The 18,179-nt window shown below is 40.8% G+C and overlaps 1 protein-coding gene across 3 annotated transcripts in view; it reads right to left on the bottom strand.

Annotated features, from left to right (window-relative positions):
• Positions 1-804: 804 nt before the first annotated feature.
• The window catches only part of LOC137380772 (uncharacterized), an 89,517-nt gene continuing 72,142 nt past the window's right edge, over positions 805-18,179 (bottom strand). For 2 of the 3 annotated variants that reach the window (XM_068053105.1, XM_068053107.1), the window contains 3 exons: positions 11,808-11,910; positions 8,063-8,199; positions 805-6,674 (listed from right to left, as the gene is read on the bottom strand). In XM_068053105.1, coding sequence (XP_067909206.1) covers positions 6,539-6,674; positions 8,063-8,199; positions 11,808-11,910 — 376 coding nt within the window. In that variant the 3' untranslated portion in view covers positions 805-6,538. The remainder of the gene's footprint in view (positions 6,675-8,062; positions 8,200-11,807; positions 11,911-18,179) is intronic. The other variant, XM_068053106.1, reaches the window with a different exon arrangement.

Raw genomic sequence — 18,179 nt, 5'->3', positions numbered from 1 at the left:
GGCGTAGTGGTAATGTTACTGAAACAGTAATCCAGAGACCCAGACTAATGCCTTGGGGACACAGGTTCAAATCCCACTATAGCAGCGAGCGGAATTTCAATTCAATTAATTGATCAAAAAAATCTGCAATTGAAAGCTAGTCTCAGTAATGGTGCCATGAAACTATCATCGATTGCTGTAAAAACCCATCTGGTTCACTAACGTCCTTTAGGGAAGGAAATCTGCCGTCCTTACCCAGTCTGGTCTACATGTGACTTCAGACCCACAGCAATGTGGTTGACTCTTAACTGCCCTCTGAAATGGCCTAGCAAGCCACTCAGTTGTCAAGGGCAATGAGGGATGGGCAACAAAAGCTGGCCTTGCCAGTGACACCCATATCCCAGGAAAGAATAAAAAGATTTGCACATTTAAATAGGGCCACACCAGCTAGGGGCCGTGTATCTTTGGCACCTGAGATTTAAAATTGCAGTCGATCAGATCGGGGCAGGAAAGCAGTAAGTACCCCTGCCACCAGGACCCCCCCACCACAAGCTCCATTTTAACCCTTGCTCCTCCACACTCCTCCTCCACCTGATTTCCATCAAGTGGGCAGAGTCAAAATAGACCCCAGGGTGTCTGAATCAGAAAGTTTAGCATTGTCCTACACTGACATCCCTCACCTTAACAAGCACATAAATTTACAAAGGAGCCAAAAATAAAAGAAATTGTACTCCAGAGTTCGACAGACTCAATTCATCATCTTCTGCCTGCTAAGTACATGCAGTAACCAAAATGCATCAACATAAAAATGTATGCTTTATTATCATATCGTGAAAATGGGTCATTCAAGAGAGTACAGTTCATAAAACAGTGCGTGATAGCAGGAGGACAGAAGTCCAAATCTCCCCAATAGTTGAATCTAGTAGTCTATGTTCAAGAATTGCCAGACAATATAAAGTAACACTGCAGTTAATGTTCATGGCATTTTCACACAGGTCGAAAAAAACCTGTTCAAAGATGAACCATAGTTCTGAGGCCTATATACATATTGCAAATCTTTACTGCTTGGCAGCTGTGCATAGTTAAGAGTATATATATATATATATATATTATAATCCATATATATAATATATATATTAAAAAGATTAATCAGTAACATTAATAAATATTTGGCATTCCAACTTTCTCGACCATCAGCTTAGAACTTCAACATATTCCATCACTGTTACAAGACCAGTTTGGATCTCAGGATAAAAATGATAGGCTATATCTTCATCTTCGAGCACTTTGAAAAGTTCTTTTGAATTCCTGAAATTGGCACTGTTGTGAATGCTTACTCACCAGGTATGAAATGACAAGCTAGTTGTTGCAAAAGAGAATCATTCACTTTAGAGGTGTCTCTTACCCGACAACAGGGATTACCATTAGGTTCTAATGCGTTCAGATTCATCAAAACAATTAAAATTTCTAAATCTGTTCCCGTCTTCAGTTTGTTACAGAAAGTTGAGAGAGAGAATTGGACGTTAAAAAAGAAAATCATTTTCACAATGCTCCGGTCATTTGGATGGCTGGCCTGTCCTATATTGGGACTCTCCAATTTTGGAACAGGAATTTTGATAACTGAAGGCTTTAAATTTCCAGCACTTAAAAGTGTGAAAACTGATCTGTTTCATTGTGACACATGCACAAACAGGACTTTGCAAGTTGACATATTTGACCACTCTATGCAGATACACACTGTATTTTCCTAAATACGCAGTTTTGGACTGGGCAAATTATGATCAATCTTATTGGTGTCTGAACAAGCACAGCAACTTCTGATGACGGCAAAACATTTGGAAACTCAAAAAAAAACCTCTACTTGGTCCTCATCACTATTCCAAGGACGAGAGAGTTGGGTTGATGGCCTTAAGCCAGGTTGCTGCCTTCACCCCTCTACCATGAATGCCTGGAAATAGACACTTGGCTTCCTGTGTGCGACTCACATAAGGTTCTTTCATCCAACCACTAGAAAAGGAAAGAGAAAACAAATTCCTGCCTAGCCTCCACATGGCATCCAAGTACTTTCTTCACCCAAACCCTTATAACATTAGAACCATAGATGTGATTCTCCTGTCCTTTTACAGTGCGGTGTAATATGTCAGTCCCTTTGAACTAATTAAATCTGTACATTTGACACCCTTCATTCTTTCATAGTCCACACTCCATCATGGGATAGTCTATAGAAAGCAGCAGCTAATAAAACCTGAAATGGACTATTTCTTGGGTTTAAAAAGTTTCTTGAGTGCTTAGGGAGGCTTTCTTTTCTTTCTTTCAAGAGGGTAAAGGGATACCTCAAAAGTTGAACTTCATTTCAACATCAATTATATCCATTATCATTATCTAAAATTCTTTCGTTGAACATTCTGCCAATGTTACAACATAGTTGACTCTCCTTCATTGAGGTCCTGAGCTAAGACTCTCAGAGGGGCTGTATCTCTAACTAAGCCTTGCCTGCCAATTATTTCCTACATTACAACACACTTCAAAAATGTTGCAAAGTGGCTGAAAAGCACTTTAGGACATCCAGTAGTCGTGAAAGGCGCTATATAAATGCAAGTCTTTCTTTCTGAGTAGGTTGTGTCAGTAATTTAATCAGACTATATATTCAAATCAGATTTATCTTGGCAGGGATGGGGAAGAAGAGGAGCAGAAAATGTAACAAATCCCAACTTCAAATTCATACCTTGTGTTGAACGATTACGGAGCTGAACTAACACAAGGGTTAGTGAAACCCAAAGCTCCGACAACCTGAAGCAACGGGCCTGTCAAAAATGGAATGATAGGTAGGGGAACATATACAAAAAAAAAAGAAAAAATATTGCACGTTTACTAAAAGGAGTTTGGAATAAATAGCTTATTCAATATTCAGTACTTCATTCCTGGTAGAACTCTCTCCTGCAGCATCCCACCATTTTGCTTTCTCACCTTTTCAAAGGCAATTAAGGATGGACAATAAATACTGGCCTTGCCAGTGAGGCCAACATCCCAGGAAAGAATTTAAAAAATGAACTTTAATATAATGTTCGGAAATTGATGTATTGAACGTTCACAGGGGAATGGTCCCAATGTCGGGTGAACAATACAGACTAATCAATATTTACATCATGTCCAAACCAAAATGAATCCTTTCCTTTGGCTGCAAATGGACTAACCTGTAGTAAATTAATAGCTGTTCCTGTGTGAAGGAATCCGGCTATAATAAGGGGTTATACAGTTAAATGATTTATTTTCCTATGAATTAGGGATTAAAAAATTAAAAGCAGGGATCATCTTCATAAAAGGTTAGAAGACGTTCATAGGAATTCCTCTGTGGTGAAGGGCTTGCCTCATCTTAGAGCACAGAGGCAGCATCTGATAAGAGAGTCACTCCTAAAAGTCACGAACCTCATCTTGTGGTAAAACATTGATAGCACAGTTTGCAGATGAGCACGTAAGCTACCACAGTGTAATAGTTGATAAGACGGTCTTATGCGGACAGCCCTAAACCACAGTCAACTGAAATTTCGACAAAACTGACCAAACCCAAGAAACTGAATTATAATATTGAAACACAGTTAGGTGCCTAAGGAAACTGACTACCATGAGAGGCTCCCAGCTTACTGCTGGCCTCGCCTTTCTTAGAAATCAAAGGTGGTGGATATTAACCAGAAATTAACAGTTATACAGCCTTATTCGAGAAACAGAAGGGGATGAACCTACTTGCAAGAGAGGTAACACCCCCATATGTAAAAAAAAAACTAGTTATGCAGCTTAGAAACAGTAGAAATATTGGAACCCCACAGTGGATGTTTAGATTCATTGGATTCACTCCAGCGTTTCTCACAGTAAAGGTAGTTTCTACTGTGGTGTGGCGACGATAGTTCCCCGTTTAACTGGGATACAGGTATCTTGCTAAACTCTGTAGCTTTCTACTCAGGGATTTAAGGTAAGTGCTGCTTTAAATGTTGATGGATATCTTAAATATTTTACTATAACAATATTTAGACTTAAAGCTTGGATTCTCTACTAGGAATAAGATTATACCTTTTTCTTCACCTAAAACTATCAACATTGCGATTGGCTTCCCATCAAATGTGTATTGTATGTTCAGTTCTTAGATAAATTTTTATATAATTTAGAATTTTTATTGTCTCATATAGTCTTCTGCATCACAAACTCGAGAACCCATCTCCATACACTCTTCAGTGGGGAGGTACATTATTGAGGAGAGATGCCCAGACCCTTATAATAGCCGGGTTGTTATAATGTGGCTCATACTTGTCAACAAGGATATCTAGAGGATGGTAATATTCTCAGCAGGTTTCCTTTCTTTGGGGAGAGTTGGATCAATTCCTCAGACCCATTCAAGTGTCTGAGAGTGTCTTTCTCAACCTTAAGTGACAGTGGTCATCTGGGGAGTACGTCTGATCTGGGATAGTCCCAAAAAAGGGCAACCATTATAATGCACTGCACAAAGACGTCATCCCACTTACTGCACTGCCAAACCACAAAAAATAAATTGGACTAAACCTGCGCTGCATTTATTATCCATCCCTAATTACCCACTGAAGGCATTTAAGAGTCAACTACATTGCTGTGGGTCTGGAGTCACATGTAGGCCAGTCCAGGTAAGGACATTAGTAAACCAGATGTTTTTTTATAACAATCGACAATGGTTTCACGGTCATTAGACTAGTTTTTAATTCCAGATTTATGAATATAGTTCAAATTTCACCGTCTGCTGTGTTGGGATTTGAACCCATGTCCCCAGAGCATCAGCCTAGGCATCTGGACTACTAGTCCAGCGACATTACCACTACACCACCACCTCCCATACTGGAATGCTGACCACTTCCCCACTTAGTACTGGGGGCTGAAAGGAGAAAGAGCCCACCCCTCTGTTTCTCAGTATCACAATCCAATTCACATCAAGCAGAGGCTGTGGTACCTCCTTGCAGAGAAGAGAAAGTTGTACAGGTATGGTCATACCAGAACAGTACCTCATGCCTTCCAGCAGCTGCCCAGAGGATGCACGGGATCTGATGAAATGTTAACCCAACCTTCCCCTTTCTCTAAAGATGTGGCCTGGCCCTACTTAGTGTCTCCAGAATTTTATCTCAGAATCTCCAGCATCTGCAGGATTTTGCCTTTATTTTTGGAGATATGGCATAAGGTCTGGGAGCAGTGGGTCTCGCCTTGCCCTTTAGAACAAAGGGGCAAAGTCCAGACAAGGCAGGGATAACGTACATCAAGGAGAAAATAAAGACATGAAAATGGTGTCCAACTATCTTGGAGACTCACACCAATAAAAAAAGGCTGAACCCTGCTCATGTACCATTGTAATTCCCTCCGCTGTATTTTTGTATCAGTATTTGTGTGGAAAAATCTTTCCAACACATTTCAACTTATTGCCCCAAATCTTCTTTATCTAGAGCACTAGAAACACAGAGGGGTATGAGTCATACTACAGGGAGGCAAAGCTGTGGCTAGACCACACATTGTACTGTGTTCCGTACCACACCTTAGAAAGGATATATTGGCCTTGAAGGGAGTGCAGTGTAGAATTACCAGAATGATATCTGGACGCCAATGGTTACAAGGAGAGATTGTACAAACCAGGGTTGTATTCCCTGGAATTTGGAAGGTTAAGGAGTCATTTGATTGAAATTTTCAAGATATTAAGGGGACCAGATAAGGTAGATAGAGAGAAACTATTTCCTCTGGTTGAGGAATCTAGGACTAAGGGGGCAAAGCCTAAAAATTAGAGCCAGACCTTACAAGAGTGAAATTAGGAAACACTTCTACACACAAAGCGCGGTAGAAGTTTGAAACTTTCAAAAGGCAATTGACGCTACATCAATTGTTAATTTAAAATCTGAGATTGACCGATTTTTGTTAATCAAAGATATGAAGGGATATGGGGTAAAGGCAGGTATGTGGAGTGAGGTCACGGATCAGCCATGATCTTTGAATGGCAGAGCAGGTTCAGGGTAAATGGCCTCCTCCTATGTGCTTCAGATTCCAACTCGGAAGCCAAGGAAGACTTGAGGTAATGGGTCAAGACACCTTGGGAAATATTTCAACAAAATCACTGAACATATCTGAAAATGGACAAAGCCAAAAGAGCAAAAAGGGACGGGGGAGGAAGGGGGGAAAAAAAAGATTCATAGTTGCTCCCCCAACTCATGTGTTTTCCAGTTGGAATATTCCAAACAAAATGGAGTTTTGAAATAACACACAAATGTATGCAACATATTAGATAGCTTTAACAGTGTTGGCGATAAATAAGGCCTAAAAGCTGGAATTAAGTGTATTAGAAGTCTTTCCTCATCAACCCTGCAGTACTTGTACTTAATCCAACAGGTTAGATTTGGAGTGCAAATACCCAATTATAACCACTTTCATAAAGCGACATGGATGGATCTAATGTGTACACTGACGACCGTCAAATCGGCCCTGAGATTTGGGAAGTTGAGCTGGAGTTAGTGCATTCTTAATACTTTGCTTTTTTTTGGTCTCCAGGTACAGCAGGGCTCCTTCAGTGCTGCCAGGGTTTTTTGTCGACTCCTCTGTGCTCAGGAATGTGCTTGTAGTGGCATTTGCCACCAAAATGGCAGCCAGTCGTGCGCCAAAAGTAGCATTCATCACCGTCAACTGGGCCTCTACGCTTCGACCTAAGAATTTAAAACAGTGAAAATCATTTTAAAATCAGAAAAGAGTCTCTCACCTCACTTCATCCAACTCCAAAGCCTAAGCCAATCATCAAAACTCAATTAAAAGGACGTTAAAGCTTTTTATTAAATTAAATACCTCACACGCACTTCTCCAGATGTTGACATCTTGCTGAGGTACAATTCCACATGCACCAAGCACCCTCTGTACCTTGTCCAAGTGGGTACTCTTCAGGTGCGATCTGAGACCATTAATGTCATTGGACTAGTCAAGATTTGAGGTTGGACGAGGGCGTTCAGCGGAAGGGAGGTCATCACAGACAGATTTGATCCCCGTCCTTGACCATTGTTCACAGTTCCAGCAGAAGTAACTGGGCAGGAGTGCCGACCCTGACTGGGTGTCCTCCCTCCAACCCAATAGCATTGAGATGAAACTCATTACCCTTATCCCAGAGATCAGCAAACCCGAGGCAAACCCAGGATGAACCTGGGGCCTTCTGTACAACTTGGATATTCACTGCCTTCAGCAGCAGAGCCATCAGGGGAGTCCAAATAAATCACAATCTAATGGGACAATGATAATCTTAATTGGATCGCTCTTTCAAAAAGCAGGCACGATGGGCCGAAAGGCATCTTTCCATGTTGCATCATTCATAGATCAGCATGCAAATTCTTGACATGATCATGCTTCCAATTGCCTTCTGTAGCAAGTGCCTGTTTCTGCTTGTCTGCTCAAAAGGCACAGAACGACTAAATGCTTCAACCCCAGTGTATGAAGTAACAAATCAACCCAAGGCACGCTCGGGCATCTCCAAGCATAGCCCCTGGTCACAGCCCAAGATAAGGTAGCCTGCATTTCCTCTACCCAAGTGACTTGTGTTTCTTCCAGAAGATTCTGGAAGATGCCCAGAGCATTTCTCTTCCTAATTGAATTTGGGGAAACAGCTCCCTTTTAGAACTTCAAGGTAAGGACACTGGCAACAAAAACTACTTTCATTTATATAGCACCTTTAATGTAGTAAAACATGCCAAGACGATTATCAAACAAAAGTTGGCACTGAGCCAGGTAAGGAGATATTAGGACGGGTGACCAAATGCTTGGCCAAAGAGGTAGGTTTTAAGGAACGTCTTAAAGAAGGGAGAGGTACAGAGATTTAGGGAGGTAATTCCAGACTTTAGGATCTGGCAGCTGAAGGCATAGCTGCAAATGGCGGAGTGATTAAAATCAAGGAAGCTCAAGAAGCCAGAACTGGAGAAGGGCAGTTCTCGGAGGGTTGTGTAGGGCTGGAGGTGGTGACAGAGATAGGGAGGGTCAATGGGGTAAACCCACACTGTTAAAGATCACGTGACTATCGATGCCTGCATACCCGCGCCGCACCGCGTGAACTTACCCGCATGCTGCTGCCACGATTTTCGGCTGTACCGACACCGGCACCGGGACAGGGGGTTTCTGCACTGGGGAGCTTCTTTTATTCAGATGTCTGTCAGGGTATCTAATTAGCAGCTTTGTATTTTCTATTTCTTTACCCTGTGAATTAAAGAGAGAAATACTGGCCAGATGCAACAAAATGACACTCGACACTACCTGATGTGGTCATAAGGTATGAAGGTCAGGAAGATTCCAGGTCCAACCCTTCAGATAGCCAAGCTCAGAAACAGTCAAAGTTCCCTGTAAGTTATGTGCACCCGCAGTCCACAGAAAATGCTGCACCACCCCTCCACAAGTTGTCCCCTTTAAGATGCCGCTCATGCGCAGCTGTGCAAAACAATTTACAGGACCATACAGTCGAATAAACAGGCTGCACACAACAGAAAAATTTAGAGGGGACATTGCATTCAGCCCAACTAGTCTATGCCAGTGTTTATGCTCCACACGAGCCCCCTCTAGCCCCACTTCATCTCACCCTATCAGCAGGTACTTCGATTCTTTTGTCCCTCATATCTAGCTTCCCCTTAAATGTATTTATGCTCTTCACCTCAACTACTCCCTGTGGTAGCGAGTTCCACATTCTCACCACTCTCTGGGTAAGTAAGTTTCTCCTGAATTCCTTACTGGATTTATTAGTGACGATCTTATATTGATCCCTAGTTTTGGGCTCCCCCTACAACTGAAAACATTATCTCTACATTTATCCCATCATACCCCTTCAATCATTTTAAAAACTTCTATTAGGTCACCACTCCGTCTTCTCTTTTCTAGAGAAAAAAGGTCAAGTCTGTTCAGTCTTTCCTGATAGCTGTAATCTCTCAGTTCTGGTATCTTTCTTGTAAATCACTCTTTGCACCTTCTATATCCTTTCCACAACATGGAGGCCAGAACGGTGCACAGTATACAAAAGTGTGATCTAACCAAGATTCTATACAAGTCCAACAAAGCTTTTCTGCTTTTCAATTCTATGTGATAATTGGCCATAGCCACCTCGACAGGAGGGGAAAAGCCAGTCAGTGTTCCTGCTGTGGGATCCTATTCACAGAATCACAGAATTGTTACAGCACTGAAGGAGGCCATTCGGCCCATCGTGTTCGCACCGGATCTCCGAATGAGCAATTCACTTCGTGCCATTCTCCCCAAAACCCTGTAATTTCTTCCTTTTCAGCTAACTACCTAATTCCCTTTTGAATGCCTTGATTGAACCTGCCTCCACCACACTCCCTGACAGGTTCATTCCAGATCCTAACCACTCTCTGCGTGAAAAGGTTTTTCCTCATTGCATCTTTTGCCAATTACGTTAAATCTGTGCCCTCTCCTTCTCGATCCTTTGAGTAGGAACAGTTTCTCCCCATCTATTCTGCCCAGACCCCTCACGATTTTGAATACTTCTATCAAATCACCTCTCAGCCTTCTCTTCTCCAACAGAAACAGTCCCAACTTCTCCAATCTATCTTCATAACTGAAGTTCCTCATCCCTGGAACCATTCTCGTGAATCTTTTCTGCACTCTCTCCAATTCCTTCACATCTTTCCTAAAGTGCGGCACCCAGAACGATGCAATATTCCAGCTGAGGCTGAACTAATGTCTTACACAAGTTCAACATAACCTCCTTGCTCTGCATCTCAGAGCTCTGCAATCTCTCACCATTTAGATAATATGCTTCTTTTTTATTCTTCCTGCCAAAATTGACAATTTCACATTTTCCCACATTATACTCCATTTGCCAGGTTTTTGTCCACTCACTTAACCTATCTATATCCCTTTGTAACCCCCTTATGTCTTCTTCACAAGTGACTTTCCTACCTATCTTTGTGTCATCAGCAAATTTAGTAACCATACCTTCATTCCCTTCATCTAAATCATTTATATAGATAGTAAAAAGTTGAGGCCCCAGCACAGATCCCTGTGGCACACCAATCATTACATCTTGCCAACCAGAAAATTACCCATGTATGCCTACTCTCTGTTTCCTGTTAGCTAGCCAATCTTCTATCCATTGCAAATATGTTACCCCCTACACCATAAGATTTTATTTTCGGCAATAATCTTTGATGTGGCACTTTATCAAATGCCTTCTGGAAATCTAAGTACAAAACATCCACCCATTCCCCTTTATCCACAGCACATGTAATTCCTTCAAAGAACTCCAATAAATTGGTTAAACATGATTTCCCTTTCACAAAACTACGTTGACTCTGTCTGATTACCTTGAATTTTTCTAAATGCCCTGCTAGAATGTCTTTGATAATAGCTTCTAACATTTTCTCTAAGACAGATGTTAAGCTAACTGGCCTGTAGTTTCCTGCTTTCTGTCCCCCTCCCTTTTTGAATAAAGGAGTTACATTTGTTATTTTCCAATCTAACGGAACTTTCCCCGAATCTCGGGAATTTTGGAAAATTAAAACTAACACAGCAACTGTCTGAGTTCTGTTAAAGGGTCACTGACCTGAAACGTTAACTCTGCTTCTCTCTCCACAGATGCTGCCAGACCTGCTGAGTATTTCCAGCATTTCTTGCTTTTATTTCAGATTTCCAGCATCTGCAGTACTTTGCTTTTATTTAAATCAACTATCTCACTAGCCACTTCTTTTAACACCCTAGGATGAAGTTTATTAGGACCGGGGACTTGTCAGCCCGCAGCTCCAACGATTTGTTCAGTACCAATTCCCTGGTGATTGTAATTTTCTTGAGTTCCTCCCTCCCTTCCATTCCTGACTTACAGCTAATACTGGGATGTTACTTGTATCCTCATTAGTGAAGACCGATGCAAAATATCTGTTCAATTCATCTGCCATCTCCTTATTATCCATTATTAATTTCCCAGACTCACTTTCTATAGGACCAACATTCACTTTGTTAACTCTTTTCTTCTATAAATATCTAAAGAAACTCTTACTAGCTGTCTTTATATTTCTAGCTAGCTTTCTCCCATACTCTAATTTTACCGTCCTTATCAATCTTTTAGTCATTCTTTGCTGTTTTTTATATTCTGTCCAATCTTCTAACCTGCCTCCCATCTTTGTGCAATTATAGGCTTTTTCTTTAAGTTTGATACTATTTTTAACAGTTTTAGTTAACCATCGATGGCGGTCCCACCCTTCGAATTTTTCTTTCTCGTTGAAATGTATCTATCCTGTGTATTCTGAAATATCCCCTTAAATGTCTGCCACTCCATCTCTGTTGACCTATCCCTTAACTTGATGTGCCAGTTCACTTTAGTTCACTCTGCTTTCATGCCCTCATAATTGTCCTTATTAAGTTTAAAATTCTAGTCTTGGACCCACTCTTCCCTCCCTCAAACTGAATGTAAAGTTCAATCATATTATGATCGTTGCTCCCTTGGGCGCCTTAACTATGAGGTCATTAATTAATCCTAAATCACTGCACAATACCAGGCCTAGTATAGCCTGCTATCTGGCTGGCTCCAGAACATATTGTTCCAAGAAATTATCCGAAAAACAACCTATGTACCCCTCATCCAGGCTACCTCTGCCCATCTGATTTTTCCAGTCTATATGTAGGTTAAACTCCCCCATAATTATTGGTGTACCTTTCTGACAAGCTGCCATTATTTCTTCCTTTATACTCCGTCCTACAGTGTGGTTAATGTTAGGTGGCCTGTACACCATTCCCACTGAGAAATAAGGGGACTATGATTTGCAAACAAGGTGGATACTGAAACAACGACATCTTTCTGAACTCACCTGCAACGCCTCCAATGCTTTAGTAGCTGCCATGTGGCACTTAAAGTTGACAAATGCACAGAAGCGTTCATGTAGTACCCGGATACTATCGATCTCCCCGTAACTGGAAGAAAGCAGTTAGAAATAATTAACATATGCATTGGTCACACCCCATCATTTTTGTTCAATACGTGTCCTCATCAAGCAGGAATGATAGTAGCAGAACACAACCATGTCATTCGCAGGAGAGTATTTTAATTAAGATATGGTCCTCTGGTTTTTTTGGGGGGAATATGCAGTTTTCCTTTAAGGCTTGCAAACGAAAGTACTGCCTTAAGAACCAGCAAGCCTCAGGAGTTATAGGAAGGTGCACTTTCATTGCCTTAGAAACAGCCATTTGGAGACTGCGGTTCAAAGGGTGCATTCTCGTTACCATAGATACAGCCACTGGGAGTGAGTATCAAGTGATACATTTGTTACTATTCAATTTTGAACTGGCTTTTTAGTTGAAGACAGTTTGTTCTAACAGAACACAGACACAGAGGACACAGACAGCTGTGGTGTTTAGCACCTGAAAAAAGAGCTCTCAACCATTTAAACTGAAGGAATAGGATTTTAATCTGTTTAATTATCTTTCAAAATTCTAAAAAAAAAGTCAAGCCAAAACAGAGATCTCTGGTAATTTAAACTGAAGGAAGGGAAGTTAGACTGTGACAATCTTTTATCCCTCAAAAACTCTGAAGTCAGATTAATTCTACAGAAAGTGTTTGCAAGTTGTTAATTGTTGAAAGCCATCACAGAAAAAAGCATCACCTACTGCTGGAGTTAGACTACAAACTGTTCTACTGTGGAAGAACCTTTTTTCCACATCGGATGACTGTGAGGACTTCAAGCAACATTCTGAGAATTTCAAGCAACATTGAACTGTAATTTTGCAAGGACTCTAATTTTTCTATTTAAAATGTTGTTTATATCTTCATAGTGTTTAAGAATTTAGTTCTTCTAACTAAAGATTTAAAGACACCCGGTTTGGTTAGCCTCATTCAGGGGTTAATAGATGGTACAATTTGGCTGGATTTTATTTTAATTTGGAAAGTTTTAAATAATATGTTAGGCGATCTGTGGAGGGATGGGATTGAATTAACAGTGTGTTTCTCCCACCACAATCAGAATCGTATATTTTAATTGGGGGGATTTGAATAACATATTAATTGGGGGGCTCGCTCAAGATTTGAATCACGTATTAATTGGGTTTCCGGATTTGAATCATATTTAATTGGGGGCTTGTCCAGGATTGAATCATATTTAATTCAGTGGCTCGCGTCTGGGATCAGAATCAGACAAATTTGGACGGCTTGCATTTGGAATCATAGTAATTACCCGTCTCTGGGATAACATATTTAAATTGGGGTCTTGCGTTTGGCATCAGATTAATTGCTCTCGAGTCTGGGATCTTATCAGTTGGAAACTTGATTGTTGGGATCTAAATCTGACACCAATTACAAAGAAATTAAAAGAACCAGGTCTTCTGTATAATAAGGTATAGTCTATACCATTGTTATGGCATTAGCGGTTGTAGCAGAGTTTTTGGGAAATAAATATGTTTCCCTGAGTGACTTGATAACTTTAACTAAGAACACATTAAAAGAATTGGCAGCAAAATTGGGTTTGGAATTGAAATCAGGTGCCGAAAAGGCAGAGATAATAGACATAGTAGCCGAACATCTGGAATTGGTAGCAGCTGATGATGATGATAACACAGATGAAGGGCAATAAGAGGAACAAGAAAGTCGTAGGTCTGAGAGTGATGCAGTGGTATTGGCTAGGATTCAGTTAGAAACAAAAAAACTTGAGGCAGAGAAAGAATTAAGAAAACTTGAATTGGAAAAAAAGGAAAAAGACAAGGAAAAAGCAATAGCAATAAGAAAACTTGAACTTCAGAGAGAGAGTGAAAGAGACGAGAGGGAATTTAAGTTAAAAGAGATGGAACTAAGACAAAGGGGTAGTCTTAAATCTAGGGAAAATTCGGGTCAGGAAGAATCTGAATTTAGATCAGGATCCAGCGAGAAGTTGTTTAAATTTATACAGGCTCTTCCTAAGTTCGAGGAAAGGGACGTAGAGGCATTTTTCATATCTTTTGAAAAAATAGCCAAACAGATGAAATGGCTGAAAGAAAGCTGGACATTGCTCATGCCAGGCAGGCTGGTAGACAGAGCTCATGAAGCTTATGCCATGCTTTCTGAAGAGGCTTCTGCAGACTATGAGAAGGCAAAAAAGGCTATTCTCGCTGTTTATGAGTTAGTCCCTGAAGCTTACCGCCAGAAGTTTAGGAACTTACGGAGAGTGACTGGGCAGACATATTTAGAATTTGAGAGGGTGAAGCAAATGAATTTTGACTGTTGGATACGGGCATTAAAGATAGAAACCACATGAGAACCTTCGAGAATTGATTCTCTTAGAAGAGTTTAAAAACTCCATTCCTTCAGTAGTGAGAACTCATATAGATAGTTTTGAAAGCTAGGCAAGCAGCAGAGATTGCTGATGATTTTGAGCTTGTGAATAAGCCAACCTATTTTGTCCATCACCCCCATAAACCCGAGAAGGATAGAAAGTGGGAGAGTGAAAGGAAGACATGTATCCGGGATCAAGAAGGAACAGCTGGGGATGTCCCAGGATCACCTCCTCAGGTCAGAAAGGAAGGTGCTGAGGGTAGAAGTGAGGTTCGCAAGCCAAAGTGTTATCATAGCAACAAAACAGGTCATCTTCGTTCAGAGTGCTAGAAATTGCGAGGTAAACCCAATGGACTTGTTGGGGTACACAAAGTTAGTGCAGAGGAAAAGACTGAGAGGAGAGCAGACCAGGCTATAGCTTTAACGACAGCTGTGAATGTGAAACCAGATACTAAAACTAAGAGTGTAGAGGTTAAGAATAAAATACCTGAGAGTTATAATGATTTTTTGTTAAAGGGGAGAGTAACTCTGTATCCTGTCAGTGAGGCAGGAAAACCTATCATTATACTCAGGGATACAGGAGCAACCCAAACAATCTTGCTGGGGAAAGATATGAGGTTTCCACCAGAGAGTGCCTTGAATGTTAAAGTTTTAGTTCATGGAATTGGCGGAGTGTGTATACCCGTACCTTTGTATAAAGTATGTCTAGAGAGTGACTTAATAACTGGGGTAGTAACTGTAGGTGTTGTCCACAGTTTACCAGTAAAGGGAATTGATCTACTCCTAGGAAATGATTTGGCTGGATCAAAAATATCAGTTTCTCCTATGGTTACAGAGGAACCATGTGAAATCAAGGAAATGGAGCAATTGCGGGAACAAGTTCCGGGAATATTTCCTGTGTGTGTAGTTACCCGAGCAACGGCTAAACAGGATCCATTGTCAGAGGTAAAAGGGTCACCACAAATAGATAGTCAAGTATCTGAAACCTTATTTGGGGAATTAGATCATCCAAATGAGATGTTTAACAGAGGGCGGCGCAGTGGTTAGCACCGCAGCCTCACAGCTCCAGGGAACCGGGTTCGATTCCGGGTACTGCCTGTGTGGAGTTTGCAAGTTCTCCCTGTGTCTGCGTGGGTTTTCTCCGGGTGCTCCGGTTTCCTCCCACAAGCCAAAAGACTTGCAGGTTGATAGGTAAATTGGCCATTATAAATTGTCACTAGTATAGGTAGGTGGTAGGGAAATATAGGGACAGGTGGGGATGTTTGGTAGGAATATGGGATTAGTGTAGGATTAGTATAAATGGGTGGTTGATGTTCGGCACAGACTCGGTGGGCCGAAGGGCCTGTTTCAGTGCTGTATCTCTAATCTAATCTAATCTATCATTGCAGCACAGCAAGCTGTGCGTTTCTCCCACCACAATCAGAATCGTATATTTTAATTGGAGGCTTTGACTGGAGCGGTCGGTCGTAACACAGTACACAACCGCGTCATTCGCAGGAGAGTATTTTACAACACCATGCTTCAACCAACAACTTGCATTTATATTTGATGCCCCTCGGTTACAATGAGGGAAGAGGAAACAGGGCTGCCATGCAAGAGTTTGGAGAGATCATGAAATACTGGAGTCAATATAGTTCCTAAACCCATTGCTCAATCACCACCAAGCTCTTTTGTTGTAGCTGATCTACTTTGAAGTCTGGTTACAGTTTTGTAGGCAAATTGAAATGGAGAGAAGACTAGTAGAGCAGTCAGATGTACTGTTAGATACAGCCTTTGATGAAATGGAGAGATATATTAAGGCAAAATGATTTGGAAACAGTAAGGACATTGCAGCTTACGGAATTAAATAAATTTATGCAGCACAGAAGGAGGCCATTCAGCTCATCATGCCTGTGCCAGCTCTTTGAAAGACCTCTCCAATTAGTCCCACTCCTTGTTCTCTCCCCATAGCCCTGCTAATTTTTCCTTTCCAAGCATAAATATGATTTCCTTTTGAAAGTTACCATTGAATCTTCTTTCACAACCCTTTCAGGCAGTGCATTCCAGATCATTACAACTCACAGCGTAAAAAAAAATTCTCCTCACCTCGTCTTTTTTTTTACCAATTATCTTAAATCTGTATCCTCTGGCTACTGACCCTCCAGTTAGTGGAAACAGTTTCTCCTTACTTTATCAATACCCTTCACAATTTTAAACACCTCAATTAAATCTCACCTTAACTGTCTCTGCTCTGTGGAGAAAGATTCCAGTTTCCCCACATTCTTCACATAACTGAAGTCCCTCATCCCTATATAAAAATTACAACATGGAAACAAGGCATTCTACCCAAACAGTCCATGAACAACAGTCCTAATACCATGTTTGCATATCTCTTTATTCTCCTTCAACCACCTATCTAAACTATTCTTAAATGTTAGCATGGTTTCCCCCTCGATCACTCATTTCCTATGTATCAAGTACATTCCACAACCTCATAGCCCTACGTATAAAACAATTTCTCCTGCTCTCTGTCCAAAATCTCTTAACTTTTAAACTTAAAGAGTGCTCCTTTTTTAAAAAAATATGTTTTAAGGACTTATAGTTGAATTATGGACATGGATTCATCTGGAATCTTGGAGATGCTGAATGGTGTGTGTTTTTTTTTTCCAAAAGAAGCCACCAGTAGGTCTCTGGACTTGGCTTGTAAACAAGTCTTACTGGAAGGCACCAGTTTGTGGATAATCACCCAGCAGGGGTTGTTTTTAACTTGAGGAGATGTTTACAAAGAAGTGACAGGTCAAGATTTATAGAGGTCAGGAGACTTGACTTCTGGAATATTTTTAGTTTCAGTTTGAACTGTTACAGCAGACAGTTGGTTTCTGCCTGCCCGAAGAAAACCCAGCTCATCTCTCACTCTTGAAAAGAAATCCTGCATTTCCAGTGTGTCAATTTCCTAGTTCCAACTGTATTTGAAGAAACCCTGCATATCAAATGTGTGGGAATTGAAACCTTGTTGCCACATTTCTGCTGTAAGACTTATCTGAAGCCTCTGTAGCTGCATTTCTTGGAAAGCCTACCTAAATTGATCTTCAACATCGCCTGGAAAGAACTGTTCTAAGATTCCAGTGACAGCCATCAATACACATTTGGGACACCAAACCAAAACCAAGGACATCTTTCCATACTTTCTTTCTTCTTCAACTATTCAGCCTATAGCGCTATAAACAAAAAATCCCTTTTATTTTTCCAGCTAACCGATGTATGTATGTGTGTGTGCTTGTGTGTGAGGGGCTAAGGTAAAAAAGGAGCTTTAATATTTCAATCTGTGTGTTTATGTTCTACCTCATTACTGGTTAAAACTTGTTATATAATAAACAACAAAAATACCAGTTTATTAAAGAAACCTGGTTGGTGTGTTTTACTCTGGGAAAAATAGAATATGATTGACTGTATCGGTAAGTGGGAAAATTTAAATATATGTTGCGACCTGTGGAGAAGTGGGACTAGAATAAATAGTGCACTCCTCCCGCCTTGGTCATAACAATATCCATGTCTCCTGGTGCTGGACCCCTCAACCTCTGCAAACAGTTTCTATCTAGTCTTCCGCATCCTTTCATGATTTTAAACACCTTTATCAAATCAACAACAATTTGGTATTTATACTCTGCAAAACTCTCTGTAATCTCCTCTTTTCCAGCAAAAATAGCTCGAATTTTTCAAGTCTTCATTGTATTTGCATTTTCTCCTACCAGGCAACATTCTAATGAATCTGGGCTGTACGCCCTCACCCCCATTACCTCATCTTCCTTCCTATTGTGTGGAACCCAAAAACTCCATGTGTTACAACTGTGGTCCTACTCAAGTTTTCTACTGATTCACCATTACATCTCAACTTTTATATTCTATACCCCTTAATCTGAAACCCTGTATTTCATTAATTTTTTATAGCAATGTCCACTTGATC

The sequence above is a fragment of the Heterodontus francisci genome, chromosome 20 (genome assembly GCF_036365525.1).
Source record: "Heterodontus francisci isolate sHetFra1 chromosome 20, sHetFra1.hap1, whole genome shotgun sequence".
NCBI lineage: Eukaryota > Metazoa > Chordata > Chondrichthyes > Heterodontiformes > Heterodontidae > Heterodontus > Heterodontus francisci.
This window is presented reverse-complemented; position numbering and strand designations above follow the sequence as displayed.